The 16,656-nt window shown below is 40.6% G+C and overlaps 1 protein-coding gene across 2 annotated transcripts in view; it reads right to left on the bottom strand.

The window, feature by feature from the left end:
* Nucleotides 1-16,656, bottom strand: part of LOC128526583 (gamma-aminobutyric acid receptor subunit gamma-3) — a 137,693-nt gene extending 121,037 nt beyond the window's left edge. Inside the window, exons 1-2 of one of the 2 annotated variants that reach the window (XM_053498585.1) lie at nt 16,601-16,656; nt 11,881-12,029 (exon numbers count right to left, since the gene is read on the bottom strand). In XM_053498585.1, coding sequence (XP_053354560.1) covers nt 11,881-12,029; nt 16,601-16,653 — 202 coding nt within the window. In that variant the 5' untranslated portion in view covers nt 16,654-16,656. The remainder of the gene's footprint in view (nt 1-11,880; nt 12,030-16,600) is intronic. The other variant, XM_053498584.1, reaches the window with a different exon arrangement.

Below are 16,656 nucleotides of genomic sequence, written 5' to 3'. Positions count from 1 at the left end.
AGCCAACTTTTTTGCCTCCACCTGCAGTGGAAGGTCCTTGGTGGATAACCAGACGAGAAGTTTGGGTTCCCTTTGCCTATTTGCGTTGGCTGCAAGAGTTGCCTTTCGTGCGGCAGCACGGAGGGCAGACTTTGCTTTCTGCCACATTTAGCGGCATCGTTAAACCATGTGTTGTGCAGCGAGTACCCCCTACTTTTGGGTTCCTGTTCTGAGAACATTGGTGGCAGGTAGCCGAATTGGCACTCAAAGGAGGACATGCCCAGAGAAGAGTGCCTTAGGGTGTTGTGTGCGTATTCCACCCAGATCAGATGGTCGGCCCAGGAGGAGGGGTTGGCAGAGGGCACACACCTTGGGAAGCGCTCCAGGTCCAGGTTAACCCTCTCTGTTTGCCCGTTTGACTCAGGGTGAAAGCCTGAGGACAGGCTGGCTATGGCCCTAATTAAGCTACAGAAGGCCTTGCAGAACTGGCTGGCAAACTGTGGTGCGCGATCTGACACCAAATCAAGGGGAAGACCGTGAATGCGTACCACATGCTGTTATATTAGTTGTGCGGTTTCCTTCGCTGATGGTAGCTTTTGGAGGGGAATACACTGGGATACACTGTAATATTAGTCGTGGTTGATTGCTTTTCTAAAGCTTTCAAGTTTATTCCCCTCCAAAAGCTACCATCAGTGAAGGAAACCGCACAACTAAACTCAAGGGAAAGGTGAGACCATGGTCTGGATGGAATGGTCAACAGGTGTAGCAGCCCATGAGGACGTGTATGGGGCTCCTTATTTTGCACGCACACGGGACATGCTGCCACATAGGCTCGGACGTCTTTGTCCATGCCGGGCCATGATAGAAGACGGCGCAGAAATTCCAGTTTTTTTACTACTCCTGGATGGGCTGCAAAAGGGGACGTGTAACCCCAAGAAAGGGCTTAAGGTCGGATGGCGGCTGGCACGTATAGTTTGCCTAGGGGTCCCCCTCCTGGGTCTGGCTCTTGTTGTTGAGCCTAAAAGATCGCCTGTTCGATTGACCATCACACGGGGGCTATGATCCGGGGGGGGGGGGGGGGGGGTTGGGGGGCGGTATTATTGGCGCCAAAACTGGCTCCCGAGAAGGGGGGGTCCCATTGCCGTGACAACGCATCAGGCTTTACGTTTTTAGAGCCAGCTCTATATGATAACAAATAATCGAACCTGGTAGAAAAGAGGGAGCATCTGGCCTGCCGTGGGTTGAGGCGCTTGGCCGACTGGATATACGCCAGGTTCTTGTGGTCTGTCCAAATGAGAACCTGGTGTTTGACCCCTTTAAACCAGTGCCTCCACCCCTCTAAAGGTAATTTTATGGCCAAGAGTTTGCGGTCTCCAATGCCTACATCGGACGAGTCCACCTTCACTATAAATGATGCCTCCTCGTTGGGCAATTGTAGGACCGGTGCAGTGGTTAGCTTGGCCTTGATGGTATCAAAGGTGCATTGGGCCTCGGTCGTCCATTTAAATCTCCCCTGGTCTTTTTTGGTGATGCCGCTGAGTGGGGCTGCCAGAGTACTAAAGTTTCTAATGACGGTTAGTTGGCGAACCCCAGAAAGTGCTGAATGGCACGAATACCTCCTTAAGGTACCAATAATCTTGGGGAACTGTGGACAGATCCACCGGTTCAGGAGAGACTGGGGAAGGTGGTTGGATCCTCTTCCGGCAGCTCTGGGACCACCGGGACCCCCAAATGGAAACTGACCTAGTCGACGAGTCTATTCTGGGAATATGGAGCTGAAGCCAAAGGAAACCCAGCACTACTTGTAACTCTGGAATCCGTGTCACCAGGAATGACAAGCTCTCTGTGTGTTGCTCAATCTGCAACATGACTGGGCCTGTTTATTGGGTGATGGATCCTGATTTAAATGGCTGGCCGTCCAAAGATGCGACTAGGATTGAAGAGGGGAGCAGGGCAACTGGTAGGCCTAGATTCTGAACTAGCTTGCAATTAATAAAGTTGCCTGCCGCTCCTGAGTCAACAAACGTCCCCAAGTGGTTTTCCCAAGCCCCATTCCAAGATAGAGTGGCTGGCAGAAAGAGTCCTGCATGACGGGGGTCCAATCTCCGAGTCATTACCGTTTTGGGCCGGTGACCGGCCCTGCTGCGCCCAAAGTAAGTATCTGGGCAACCGTGTGTTGTGTCGCTATCTGATAGGCCTTGCACATAGGCGGCCATGAGGGCCAAAGTATTCCACCCAGAGCTCGGTGTGCACACTTACGAGAGGCTTTTCCCATTCTGAGATAACTTGGGATTATTAATTAAACACAAAACTTCTTATGGAACAAAGAGCAAATATAACATATATAACTAAGTCTCCTGTCCCTGCCAGACAGGGTTAATCCTTCTTATTGACCTTTAGTTTCCCTTTCTTTTTCTTTTCTCTTTTTCTTTTTTGACTTTTTTCGTTTTCTTTTTTTTTTTCTCTTCAGTTTTCCTATACTGGAGCAACCCTCCACACCCTGGTCCTTCCTAAATGTCTGCACGCCTAATGCTTTGTGTTGGGGGCCTATATAGACATGCATCCAGGTGTCAAGCATCCCCCTGATTGCCATCATGTTGGCGTTGCCTAGCAACTGCACGTGAGGGTGCCCGGAGGCCTGCCTGACTGGAAACTCGTGGAGTAGTTGTCTGTGGGTTTGCCATTCGCAATACCTGTGACGTTACAAGGTTGTTGGAAATGTGGCTGTTTTTCCATTAATTTCCTCACAAGTGTAAATCTAGAGTTTAACGCTGAGGGTGGCTCATCCACCAATACATATGTAATGAAGTGCAAATATTAAAAAAAATTGAAATAGTTCTGTACCCGACTGCCAGAGGGCAAAGTCGTTTTTGTGTTGTGTGTGCAGGATAGTTAGATGTTGTATCTATTAGACTACTTGCACATCCTCTCTGCATCCACAAACACACACACACACACACACGTGGCCCCTCTCCACAAGTTTTACATGTAAATGAGGTTGAATAAGGCTGAAGCAAGAAACGAATGAATGAATGAATGTAAATACTTGGTCAAGTGACTAGGGCTCATTATGATATTTAAGTACTTAGTTATGTGACTAGGGTGTATATAACCACTAAGTCATGTGACTAGGGCTTATTATAATATTTAAGTACTTAGTCATGTGATTAGGGCTCATTGTAATATTTAAGTACTCAGTCACGTGACTAGGGCTCATTATGATATATAAGTACTTGGTCATGTGATTAGGGCCTATTATGATAATTATAGTATTAAACACTAGGCATTAAACGTTTGATCTGTAGTAATATAATGGATCTCCGTAGCTGGGCAGTGAGACTAACAGCTAGGTTTTATATTACAGAAATTTATATTTTAGGATTTTGTCACATAGGCCAAGAGAAGTGGAAAAGCATGTATGAGCACCCCTGGTGAAGGCAGAGCTTTAGTGAAAATGGATTCCGCCAATTCCAGTATACACACATTTCCCGAAAGGGAAAGAAAAAAAAAACGAGCTTTGCTAAAACAATCGATAGACTGCGAGCATTTTGTCAATTTTCACTCATCTCAGCTCGTTAAGCCGCTCCGCTCACAGACTCGGGTTTAGGGACATTTATTGTTCTATTCTGCATGTTCGTATAGGATAACCATCTAACAGATCAAATACAGCTGCACACAGATGCACAAAACGACTTTTCGTGGTAGACAATCAACAGTTTTTGCACCCATGCATTCTCTTACGTTGTGTTATATTAATATAGCTGAAGATTCTGTATGTAGTCTCACATTATAGCTTAAATAAAGGTCCATCTCAGGGGAACTGTTTAAAGGGAAACTATTGTCTAAATAAAATTTTTACTCACATTTAGACAATCAAATGGGTCCCCAGTCTGTGTGTGTACATGTGGGGAAAAAAAAAATATATTTTTGGCCCTTTTCTTATTTTGTATTGGCCGGGGTTTAAACAAGCCAATTAGATTTTCCCCTTTTGTGACCTTATACTGTATAAGAAAAGCCCCCCGCGGCTCGTAGCCGCTGTTCTCTGGAGGGGCGTGGCTCAGCAGTAGCTCATTTACATAGACGCTGAAAGGTCACATTTGGAGGAGGAGTGAGGTGTAAAAAAGAGGATCAAAACGTTGACTTAAAGCTCTGAGACCTGTGTTAACTTGTTAAAGAAATAGTTGAGATATGATGCTGTAGATTGTTCTGGCAAACAATTATGCTTTTTTAACTGAAAAATGACTCAAATTATAAAAAAAATTAAATACTGAAATAATCTCTTATATTGTTTTATCCATTTACGGGTATATTTAATGTTGCGACACATCCACGCTGTTATAGAGAGAGAGAGACAGAGAGAGAGAGACAGAGAGACAGAGTTCTCAGGTACTGTATGTTGGACACATATACACACATATGCAGAAATAAACATACTTAACCAAGCAAACATAATATACACACACACACACACCAGACACACTCATAGCCGTGACCATACATAAGTACACCAAAACACACAAGCTAATGTAAGGAAATATTTGAACGAGTACTCACACTTACATACAAACAGTCAATATTTCGAAATATTGTCTTGCACTGAGCGAAGAAGACAACTGGGATAAAGTTGTCCCTAACCTAACTAACTCCATCTCCTCTCTCACTGCATCCATAAATCTCCTCTTTGGTCTTCCTCTAGACCTCCTGCCTGGCAGTTCCAACCTCAGCATCCTTCTACCGATATATTCACCATCTCTCCTCTGAACATGTCCAAACCACCTCAATCTGGCCTCTCTGACTTTATCTCCAAAACATCTAACGTGGGTTGTCCCTCTGATGAACTCATTTTTGATCCTATCCATCCTTGTCACTCCCAAGGAGAACCTCAACATCTTCAGCTCTGCTACCTCCAACTCTGCCTTCTGTCTTTTCTTCAGCGCCACTGTCTCTAAGCCGTAGAGCATCGCTGGTCTCACCACTGTCCTGTACACCTTTACTTTCATTCTCGCTGATACTCTTTTATCACACAACACACCTGACACTTTTCTCCACCCATTCCAACCTGCCTGTACCCGCCTCTTCACCTCCTTTCCACACTCTCCGTTGCTCTGGACCGTTGACCCCAAGTACTTAAAGTCCTGCACCTTCTTTACCTCTGCATATTAATCACAATAACACAAACAAATTCATATGCATTTACTCTGTTTAATTTACATTTTTATTTGTAATCATTTACTTATTGTTTGTAATGTTTTATGACGTATTTCAACTTCTTCTGTTGTTGTCTTCTTCTGCAAATATAAATGTTTTTTACATTTATATTTGCTTTTCGTCTCTGTTCTAGAACATAAAATGTTTATGTTGTAATAAATGAATAAATTAATAAATAGTATGTTGCAATTTCTTTTATTGTTAATATGCCATTATAAATAATTATGAATAATCTGTGTGAGAGATTAAGAGACATAAATTCAGCCAAGCGTCTTTTCATGGCAGATAAAGAGCCCATAATGTAATAAGAGAAATTAAAAATCAAACGCTAAATGAAAAAAAAGATTTGCAGCCGCACTGTCATCCTGAGACTGGATCGAATTCTGAACAGTGATACTGGTGCAGACTGTTTATCCGTCTCCCTCCCACACTCCATCGCCTCGTCTCTCCGTCTCTCTCGGTCTGATGCTCTTTCTTCTCCTCGCTCTCCCCCTCTCTCCCTCCCTCTTCCTCTCTCTCTCTCTCTCTCTCTCTCGTTCTCTCTCAGTCTCTGATCTCGGCGTCTCGCACTAACACAAACGAGTGGTGTATAACACACAGCTGTTGGCTGAGAGAGGACACACTCGGTGTGAGAACTGAGACGCACAGACGGTTTGTTCTGACGCTCCTGATCTCCGCCTGCTGCTTGAGGAAAACTCGCATCGACGGCCACGAATCACTGCCTAAACACCAATGTGCCCCGTGTCACACGTAATTACTGAGTGCTGGATGCTGATAGCATGCCCTTCTGCCCGTGTGTGTGTGTGTGTGTGTGTGTGTGTGTGTGTGCGCGTGTGTGTGTGGTTGTTTTGTACTTGCAGTGTTAAGACAGAAAATTGACCTAGTTTATCCTATAAACTCCATGACAACAGGTGCTATGATATATAATCAAACACACACACACACACACACACACACACACACACAGAAAACCTCTTCGACCTTCAATTCACCTGATTAGAAGGTTTTTACGAGGATGCAGTTCTCAGACGAGAACTGATTTATGATGTTGATTAATTTTCTTTAACAGCACCTCTGCAAATCACAGGTTTATGGTAACAGCAATAAAAAGATATTACAACAACAACAATAATAATAATAATAATAATAATAATAATAATAATAGTAGTAGTAATAATAAGAATAATAATAATAAAGCTTAAATTTTTGTTGTTATAAATAACATGAAGCAAGTGAAGACTTTAAATCATAATCAATAAAGAAAAATATTTAATCAATAGAGCCTTGTTGCAATAAATCTCATCCCGGACTGGTGTGATGGCAAGGTCACAGGAAAACCTAGCGCTGTTGTCAAAGAGTGTGTCACAGTTTGGGAGAAGGATTAACAATAAAAAAATATATATATAATAATAATAATAATAATAATAATTAAACTATGCACAAGAAAACTAAATACTAAATCCAGGGCTAAATCCCACCCTGCACACTAAACTACTAAAGGTATCTTCTAATAAGTACTAAATCCATGGCTCTATGTGACATTTTTGCATTTCGTTCACTTCTTCACACGCCTCACTGGCTTTACCCAGAGCTTCTCTTGCAGATCTGACACCAGATGTCCACTACATATGTCTCCAAATCCTGGTCTAATGTAAACGATTTTTTCTTTGAGAGTTTAATAAAAGCAGCTTCACACAGCAGAAGCTCTGCGTCAGCACTAATTCTACAATTTATCTACATTTTAATAGGACTGACATTCCTCCCTATTACTGCAGCACGACGGCTCACAGCCTGATTTTTCCTGGACAGCTGATTAACCAAGTTACACATTTTTGTGTTTTTATCACTTGCTAGACAATGTTGTGAAAGCCACAGCCATGAGATGGTCCTTAAACTGAACCTCGTTAGAATCAGAATGTGTGTTGGACAACCAAGACCGTCACACGTAAGTGCTGAAGACAGTCCTTCGGGTCTGAAAGTCAGTAATGAAAAGCGCATTAGCCTCAGAGCAGACAGAGGGTTAATGTACGAGCAACAAAAGGGGTCTAATCAAGAAACAAAGCCGATCTGCATAACGTCACGTCCCTGAGTCCTGTGAGTGTATCACAGACGGACAAAAAAATGGCTCATATCCCCCCGTTCACCTCACCTTAATCTACAGCGTACGCAGCGTACGCAGCGCCCCAGGCTTACTGCTATTCCATCAAATTTAACCAATTGACATGAATTAAATTGTAAGCCGCTGCTTTCAGGAAAAAATGCACCTGCCATGCAATCTACTCAGATCAAATCCAAGCTATGATGAGACAAAGATGTGAACCTGAGATGTTCAACACCTACACCTATATATATATATATATATATATATATATATATATATATATATATATACACATACAGTGGAACCTTGGATTACAAGCATAATATTACAAGCAGGCTCGTATTCCAAAACACTTGTAAACCTAATTTAATTTTCCCATAAGAAATAATGGAAACTCAAATAATTCGTTCCACAACCCAAAAAAATAAATACATAAAAATAATTAACACAGATTATAAAGTAAAAATTCCTGCTTTCTGTTTCCCCCAGATGAGGATGGGTTCCATGTTGAGTCTGGTTCCTCTCAAGGTTTCTTCCTATTACCATCTCAGGAAGTTTTTCCTTGCCACTTTCGCCCTCAGCTTGCTGTTTCTTGCTGACTCTAAGCTGATGATTGATTGGCTGATTGGATAAATACATGAGTGAGCAGGAGGATTTCCTATTAAAGCCCCTGCTGGAGTTAGAGTTCAGACATTACCAGATTGGGTCAGAACAGAACAAAAAAAAAAAAAACTAGATTATGCATGATGATGTTTTTGTCTCTCCGTCACAGCACAGGTGCGAACGACTCCATTTCGCATTTGTTTGGCATTTAAATAAAACTGAAATCGAGAGTTCGCTCTCAGCCGCTGATGTATCCCACATTCACACACGCAACATGATAAGGTTGTTAATTCTCTAAAAGGAATAAAGTTTGATTATAATTTCCATCTCTCTCCATCCACCTGCTCAGCTCTTTACTCCTAACTTTAGGGGTTTCAACAGGTTTGAAGTTGTCACACACTCTGTACGACACCAACAAACAAACAGAGAACTCAATTCTTTAAACCAGGATGGACAAAATGAGAGATTTACTTCCAGGCTCATGCAACACCGGCGAAACCGGGGATTATCTGTGTGTTTCATTGCAATCAGAACATTCAGCTCCCAGTCATCCTCCATGTTTGGCTCGGTTTTGATGACAAGTTATTCAAAGAAAATGTTAAATTAAGAATGGAATGAAACACTGTGTGTGTGTGTGTGTGTGTGTGTGTGTGTGTGTGTGTGTGTGTGTGTGTGGTCTATTATGGTAAAATAATCATCACCAGCGTCTTCCTAATATATTAATTACAATTATAGATGTTTTTTTTTGGGTGTGTGTGAGTATGAGAAGCCTCTACCAAATGAGCAGTTGCTATGGAAACGGTAACCCATTAAAACATGCACATTAAGACCAATCAGAATGCAGAAATGAACATGATGTCATTATATATAAGTTTATTCAATATTACTACAATAAAAAAACTAAAACTAAAATTGATGAAACTAATTAATAAAAGTCCGGTCTGTTCATTATTTCTGACCGTTACAGAACTTCTACCTAGAAAGAGTTAAATTTAATGCATGTAGGCTTTTTAACAAACAGACACTGTGAGCTTGGACATAATTCAGTGATCAGACAGTCTGTAAATTGTGTCACTATCGATTTCTGCACACGTGGAGCAATAAACAACACGAACAGAGGGACGTCTCTCAAAGTGTTGCTGGCATGAAGACACGAGAGAGAGAGAGAGAGAGAGAGAGAGAGAAGAAAAGATAGAACCGAGTTACATTGATTACATTAGAAACACATCGTTTACCCACAATGCACTTTGAGTTAAGGGGCCAGGATAACGAGGCTTCTTCTTATTGTATTGCAGCATTTCATAAATTACTGGTTAAACTATATACTGGTTTGTGTGTGTGTGTGTGTGTGTGTGTTTAGTTTAATATTGTATCCGTATTCAGAGGTGAATATTACTGTATGTCACGGTTCTTGAAGACGACCACAATACATTGCCAAAAATAATGAATTAATAATTTATATTAACAATTTTAATTAAATTCAATTTAATATAAATTATATTTAATATTGAATATGATTCATAAATTGATGTTAAAGTTTAAATATTTTTAATTAAATATTGTTATATATATATAATCACAATTTAAATATTAAAATATTGTATTTTAAATATATGTTTTTATTATTAAAAATAAAAATGTAGAAATGTCTTGCTAAATTTTTTTTTCAAATTGTATTTTTTCGACATAAATTTTAATTTATAATTAAATAGATCTGAAATGTTTAAAAGTACATGTTTTTATTTTTATTTTACAATTTAAAAAATGTTAAAATTGTAACATTAATTCTGCTGCTTTTATTCAGTCTGCAATAATAAAAACATTAAAAATATCTGAACTTTCTGCAGTTCTTGCAGCTTTAAGCTTAAAACAAAGCTTTGCCTAAGTTTAGCTTTGGCTTTACCAAAACACACTAGACACACTACTTGTTTTAATTATGTTCTGCAGGTGAATCGGTTCCCGAGTCGCACCAGCGGGCCCTGCCCATCCTGCTGGGCATGTGTTCTCATTATTATTATGTAATTACTCTCAGAAACTGAGACGTAACAGAACCACTGTGCTATGAGGAGCAGCGATGTTCACCGCTGACCGCCTGCCACCAAGTCGAACACCACGACGCACTTCGCAGCGTGAACACCTGTCAGTCAAATCCCATCCAATCTAGACCTCCTGATTAGGCGACACACCACGGTACATCCCTAAATCACACTAATACATCAGAGGTCATGGAGAGGTCGAGGCTAATCCAGCTCTAGCTGTTTCAGCTAACATGTGCTAACGAGACACTCTTACACTCGCATTTTATTGGTAAACTAAACATCACACTGCGATATCCACAATGCTACATAACGTATAGTTCTCTGTCACACTTATCATCCCGCGTCCGGTTGCAGCGGGCCTGGAGCCTGTGCCAGGGGCCTCACGGCACAGCGAGGGGTACAAGAGTGCACACACACACACACACACACACACACACACACACACACACTCAACACTCATTCATACACTATAGGCAATTTGGAAACAACAATCAGCCCACAGCACACAACGCAACACCAAGCTTTAGAGATTAACTTTGAGTACTGAGCGATATGCCACGCCCACTTTTCTTCCAGTTTTTAATCTTGCAAAATTGCATTTCATATCAGTACTGGTATCGATGAGTACCGAAGACATGTACTCGTACTCGTCCATCTGGAAAAGACTTTTGGGTTCCACCAGAAAAAAAAAATAATAATAATAATTATAATTATAATAATAATAAAAATATATATGACAAGGGTTTATAACCCTGGTGGTTCAGTACATTCAGGTGGTCAGCTGACTTCATTTTATTGCCCCATAACGTTACTGAGTCTCGACCTGAGTAACTGATCAACCCCAGATCATAACACTGTCTCCAGAGGCTTGTACAGTGGACACTATGCATGATGGGAGCATCGCTTCATGTCCTTCCCTTCTCACCCTGACACGCCCATCACTCTGGAAAAGGCTCAGTCTGGACTCATCAGGTCACATGACCTTTTGCCATCACTCCAAAGTCCAGTCTTTATGCTTTTACTGTGGATTTCTTACCACGCAGCTTCACCAAGAGTTTAAGTAACTCATCCATCCAGGTTTAGATAATGTGTTGAAGGGTTTTTAACCGAGTTCAGTCATTTCAAATCTATTAAGTCGTTGTCTTTGCTTGATGCAGCCCAGTAAATTAGACTGGATTTTTATCTTTGGCCAGGCAGTGTGTATAAAACATATGATTGAACATTCAACATGCTCTGACTTGAGTTTCAGCTTCTCAAGCAAGAAAAATGGAATTACAGTGTATATTTTGTTAAATCTTGAAACCTGATGCTTAGCCTAAAACCTTAATGGCTTAGCAGTGTGAACTATATTAGCCATGCTAACTGCTTTCTGGATGGGAAACGTTACAGACTTCTGATGGTTAGAAACAGCCCAAACGACAGCCACATTTGTCCTGAGTTCCAGTTTGAATTTGTTGCAATGCATTAAAGCGACAAAATCCAAACCACTGGCTTGAAATATTCAGCGGATTCCTTTTCTACAGTATGTCGCATGTGCTTTGATGTTTCTTCAGTTTTCTTCTTACAACAAAAGAAAGTAGCAGAGAGTGGTGGTGGTGGCACCAGCGAGTGTACAAACAGTACAATAGCGAGTACTGAAAGCTAGCTTTGCTAACCTACTTTGAGAATAAAGCTAGCATGAACCCCAGCGCTTAAAATGCAAATCAAACAAATAACTTTCTCACAGATTATATTATCTGCATTTAACTCGTTGGCTCGAATGCCATTTCCTTTCGGGACTAAGACCTGTTAGAATAAACATGACGAATGCTTTTGCTAGCGTTACAACCGACCCCAGTCTTCCCTAAAGCACATCAGAAAAAAAACATTAAACAGGTACGAGTGAATATTTAAAAGGAGAAACCTTTAGAGGAACCGCTCTGAAAGCGAGATGTAGTGAAGTCGACTCACCTCCGATGTCGGGGCGGAGCTTCTTATCGTACTCCTTCAGGAGGTTGTTCAGGATCTGAGTGGCGTCCATCTCGTTCTTTTTCGGCGACAGCATTTGACTGACGGTCACGTCGTCGTACTCCTCGTCTTCAGATGCCAGGGTTTGGGAACTACAGAAGACACCACATCTTTTATTGGAGAAATGTTATGGAAACTAATCAACGGCAAGACGGCGTTAATGTTGCCACACCAGAGCGTTTTGTTCCTCTTACACCACCGCAGCCATTACGACTGTTTTAGTTCTTATAGAAGCTTCATGCTGGGAAGGTGTCCTCGCCCTATGTTAAAGCAGCGCTACATGTTCCTTTTCTCACCAGCCTTACTTTATTCTCTCTCTTTATAAGTTCATAAGTTAAAAACGCATGCAGCAGAAAGCGGATCGTCCACCAAACAATAACCTGTGTCCAAACAGTTACTATAGAAACCATAACGTACAGTATTAGGGCGAGTGCATTAATAAAAACCCAGACCTGCTGTTATTTGTTTTTATGCATCAAAGATCTGGAGTGTACCATAAAACATTCAGCACGCTCCATCTGTGCCTGGCTGGAAAAGAAAAGGAGAAGGGAGAAAAGAAAAGAAAAATGATAAAAACAGATTACTGCTGCTGTGATTCTGAAACAACATATTATTCCATGTTTATTCCTCAGAGTTTACAACTTCTTCCTGTAGAGTATACTGTATACAATTTATTCCCTTCTATTTTAATTCTGTTTTATTTAGTTAAACGTTTTTAAATATTGTAAATTACTTTTTATTGAAAAATTCTATTTTTTATATTACATTCAATTAAACACTCAATATAAATACACTTTTGGATTAAATGGCTAATTGTGACAGCCTTTGCCACGAAGTTCAAAATTGAGCTCAGACGCATCCTGTTCCCCCTGATCATCCTGTTTCCCCTGATCATCCTTGAGATGTTTCTGCACCTTAATTGAAGTCCACTTGTGGTAAACTAAGTTAAATGGACATGATTTGGAAAGGCACACACCTGTCTATATAAGGTCCCACAGTTGACGGTTCATGTCAGAAACCAAACCAAGCATGAAGTCAAAGGAATTGTCTGTAGAACTCCGAGACAGGATTGTCTCGAGGCACAAATCTGGGAAAGGTTACAGAAAAATCACTGCTGCTTTGAAGGTCCCAATGAGCACAGTGGCCTCCATCATCTGTAGGTGGAAGAAGTTTAAAACCACCAGGACTCTTCCTAGAGCTGGCCCGCCATCTAAACTGAGCGATGAGGAGACCCTTCCAGAAGGACAACCATCTCTGCAGCAATTCACCAATCAGGCCTATATGGTCGAGTGGCCAGACGGAAGCCACTCCTTAGTAAAGGCACATGGCGGCCCGTCTGGAGTTTGCCAAAAGGCACCTGAAGGACTCTGAGACCATGAGAAATAAAATCCTCAGGTCTGATGAGACTCTCTGGCCAGAGATGGTTGTCCTTCAGGCCGTAAATACTTATGTACATGTGCCTTCTCAATTTTATTTTTATACATTTGCAAAAATCTCAAGTACACTTTTTTCATGTTGTCATTATGGGTTGTTGTGTGTAGAATTCTGAGAAAAAAAATTATTAAGTCCATTTTAGAATAAGGCTGTGACATAACAAAATGTGGAACAAGTGATGCACTGTGAGTACTTTCCGGATGCGCTGTAAATGTTAATTTTAAGGTCCCGCACAGTCGTATAAGCATTACACTGCGTTATTATACTGTGTACGGTTGTGTATGTGACAAAATACAACTTCAATTTTAATTTGTATTTTTACAACATATTCTTCTTCTTCTTATTATTATTATTATTATTACATTTTATACCTTTAAATTTTTTATTAGTAGCATTTTATTTTTCCCCCATTTTTGGAATGAGCCTAATCTGCATGTCTTTAGACTGTTGAAGGAAACCGGAGTACCCGGAGGAAACCAACTAAGCACAGGGAGAACATGCAAACTTTAATTGTATTGAACAAAGATTTAAAACATAAAATATTTATAATTAGATGAATAAATAAATGTTTTCTTTGCCCTAATGTATTGGCACCCTGTCCAGGGTGTACCCCGCCTCGTGCCCTATTCTCCTGGGATAGGCTCCAGGCCCCTCGCGACCCTGTATACAGGATTAAACGGTATAGATGATGAGTGAGTGAGTGAGTGAGTAAGTGAGTAATGTGTTCTTTTTACAGATCATTGAAAATTATAGATTTCTCTTCCTTTGGCAGAACACTAAGGTTAAGGATGCACAAGGATAAAAAATAACCCTCCAGATGCATCGTGCTTAAAACGGACTCAGAACGTCTGGGATTCAAAACCGATTCATTATTCATCCTTCATTATTATTTCACAACCTAAATTGAGCTTTTTGCCTAAACAACACACACACACACACACACACACACACACACACACACTCACTCACACACACACACACACACACACTCACTCACACACTCACTCACACACTCACTCACACACACACACACACACACACACTCACTCACACACACACACACACACACACACACACACACACACACACACACACACACAGAATACCCCAGAAATACAGAATTTTGCAATGTTAACCCTCTCTGCTAAGTATCCAAAATTATAAGAAAAAAGTAAAAGGAAAATTAATAAACAAATCAAAATGTAAATTATGTAGGAATCACTTCAGAGCATTACTGTAATTTAATACAAACCTGTATTCTAATTTCTGCTGCTCTCTAGACTGATTTCTTGTTCATTGTCAGCACAAATCAAATATAAATCAAACAAAATTATTATTTATTTAATTATGAGGATTAAGACATTACACTACAGATCAGAAGGTCTTAGGTTCAAACCCAAGCGCCACCATGTTGCCCCTGTTGGGCCCTTGAGCGAGACCCCTAACCCTCAACTGCTCAGGTGTATAATGAGATACAAATGTAAGGACATCATCTGCCAAATGTTGTAAATGTAAGAGCATTGAGATAGCATAAATAAGTCAATAAATTAAATAACTAATAAATTAAATAGCATGAATTAAAAAAATAATAATAAAAGCAAAATAGCACATAATAAATAAATAAAAAATATTTTTGTTCCAGACTTTTTTTTTTTTGGGGGGGGGGGGGGGTTTGTTGGTTGTTGGTTTTATTTATTCCATTTATTTATTTATTTATTTTAGCTAAAAGATTCCTAACCTGTATGAACAAGTTAAAAAAAGGCAAGAATAGGGGGGAAAATCTTTTTTTCTTTCATTCAGAATATCCTTCAGATTATTATTTTTTCACTATATTTTTTATGTCATAAGGAATTTTAGTCTTTTGTTTTTTATGTATTGTATCATAGTTTCGGTAAGACTTTGTCATGTATTGTATAATATAAACATTTTCCAGGCAAGAACTCATACAGTGCGCACACACACACACACACACACACACACAGAATACTCCAGTGATAGAGAATTTTGCAGTGTTAACCCTCTCTGCTCAGTGTCCAGAGTTGTACAAAATCGCTTAAAAAAAAGAAACAAAGGAGAAATCTAAAGGATATTGATTTTTATGATGCATGAATGGGTTAATAAACTAAATAGGTGCAAAGCAATAAAAAGTGTGTACAGAAACATCAGTAAGAGAATGTCTTTAGTCGAGGCTGTTGGTGATGCATACTGGAGTGTGATACTTCTTCATACACTCTGTCATACACTCTGTGGTCATGCATGTGATCATGGACATTTTTAAGGTGCGGGAAATCGGTATGAAATGACTTTCCACACTGACAGGTGATGGGAGGAGCGTGTGTCTAATGCTGTGTACAAGTACAGAGCTACAGGGTTAGAGAAGAACATGCTACCGAGAAATAAAACCAGATAATTAAACACAGGCAGCAACTGAAGCACCGCAGATCACAAGTCAAGATCTCAGGAGTCAGGAGGAGAGGAAATGAGAGGAGAGGAGAGCAGAGGAGAAGAGAGGAGAGTAAAGGAGATGAGAAGATGAGAGGAGGAGAAGAGAACAGATGAGAAGAGAGGAGAAGAGAGGAGAGTAAAGGAGATGAGATAATTTGAGATGAGAGGAGGAGAAGAGAACAGTGGAGAAGAGAGGAGAGTAAAGGAGATGAGATGAGAGGAGAGTAAAGGAGAGGAGATGAGATTAGAGGAGGAGAAGAGAGGAGGAAAGAGGAGCGTAAAGGAGATGAGAAGATGAGAGGAGGAGAAGAGAACAGACGAGAAGAGAGGAGAAGAGAAGTGAGGAGAAGAGATGAGATCAGAGGAGATGAGATAAGAGAAGGAGAAGAGAGGAGAGTAAAGGAGATGATATGAGATGAGAGGAGGAGAAGAGAACAGTGGAGAAGAGAGGAGAGTAAAGGAGATGAGATAAGATGAGAGGAGATGAGATGAGAGAAGAGTAAAGGAGATGATATGAGATTAGAGGAGGAGAAGAGAGGAGAAGAGAGGAGAACAGATGAGAAGAGAGGAGAAGAGAGGAGATGAGATTAGAGGAGGAGAAGAGAGGAGAACAGATGAGAAGGGAGGAGAGTAAAGGAGATGAGATGAGATTAGAGGAGGAGAAGCTGCGCCACACACAGGATCAGAGAAGTTTTCAGGATGCTTCTGCAACTTTAAAGCTATTAATATAGGGTTTTTTTGCTGGCACACACACACACACACACACACACACACACAGACTTACCATGCATGCAACACGGACAGAAGTACGACATGGAGCAGAAATTTGCCCGACATGAT

Source organism: Clarias gariepinus, chromosome 6 (assembly GCF_024256425.1).
Source record: "Clarias gariepinus isolate MV-2021 ecotype Netherlands chromosome 6, CGAR_prim_01v2, whole genome shotgun sequence".
Classification (NCBI taxonomy): Eukaryota; Metazoa; Chordata; class Actinopteri; order Siluriformes; family Clariidae; genus Clarias; species Clarias gariepinus.
This window is presented reverse-complemented; position numbering and strand designations above follow the sequence as displayed.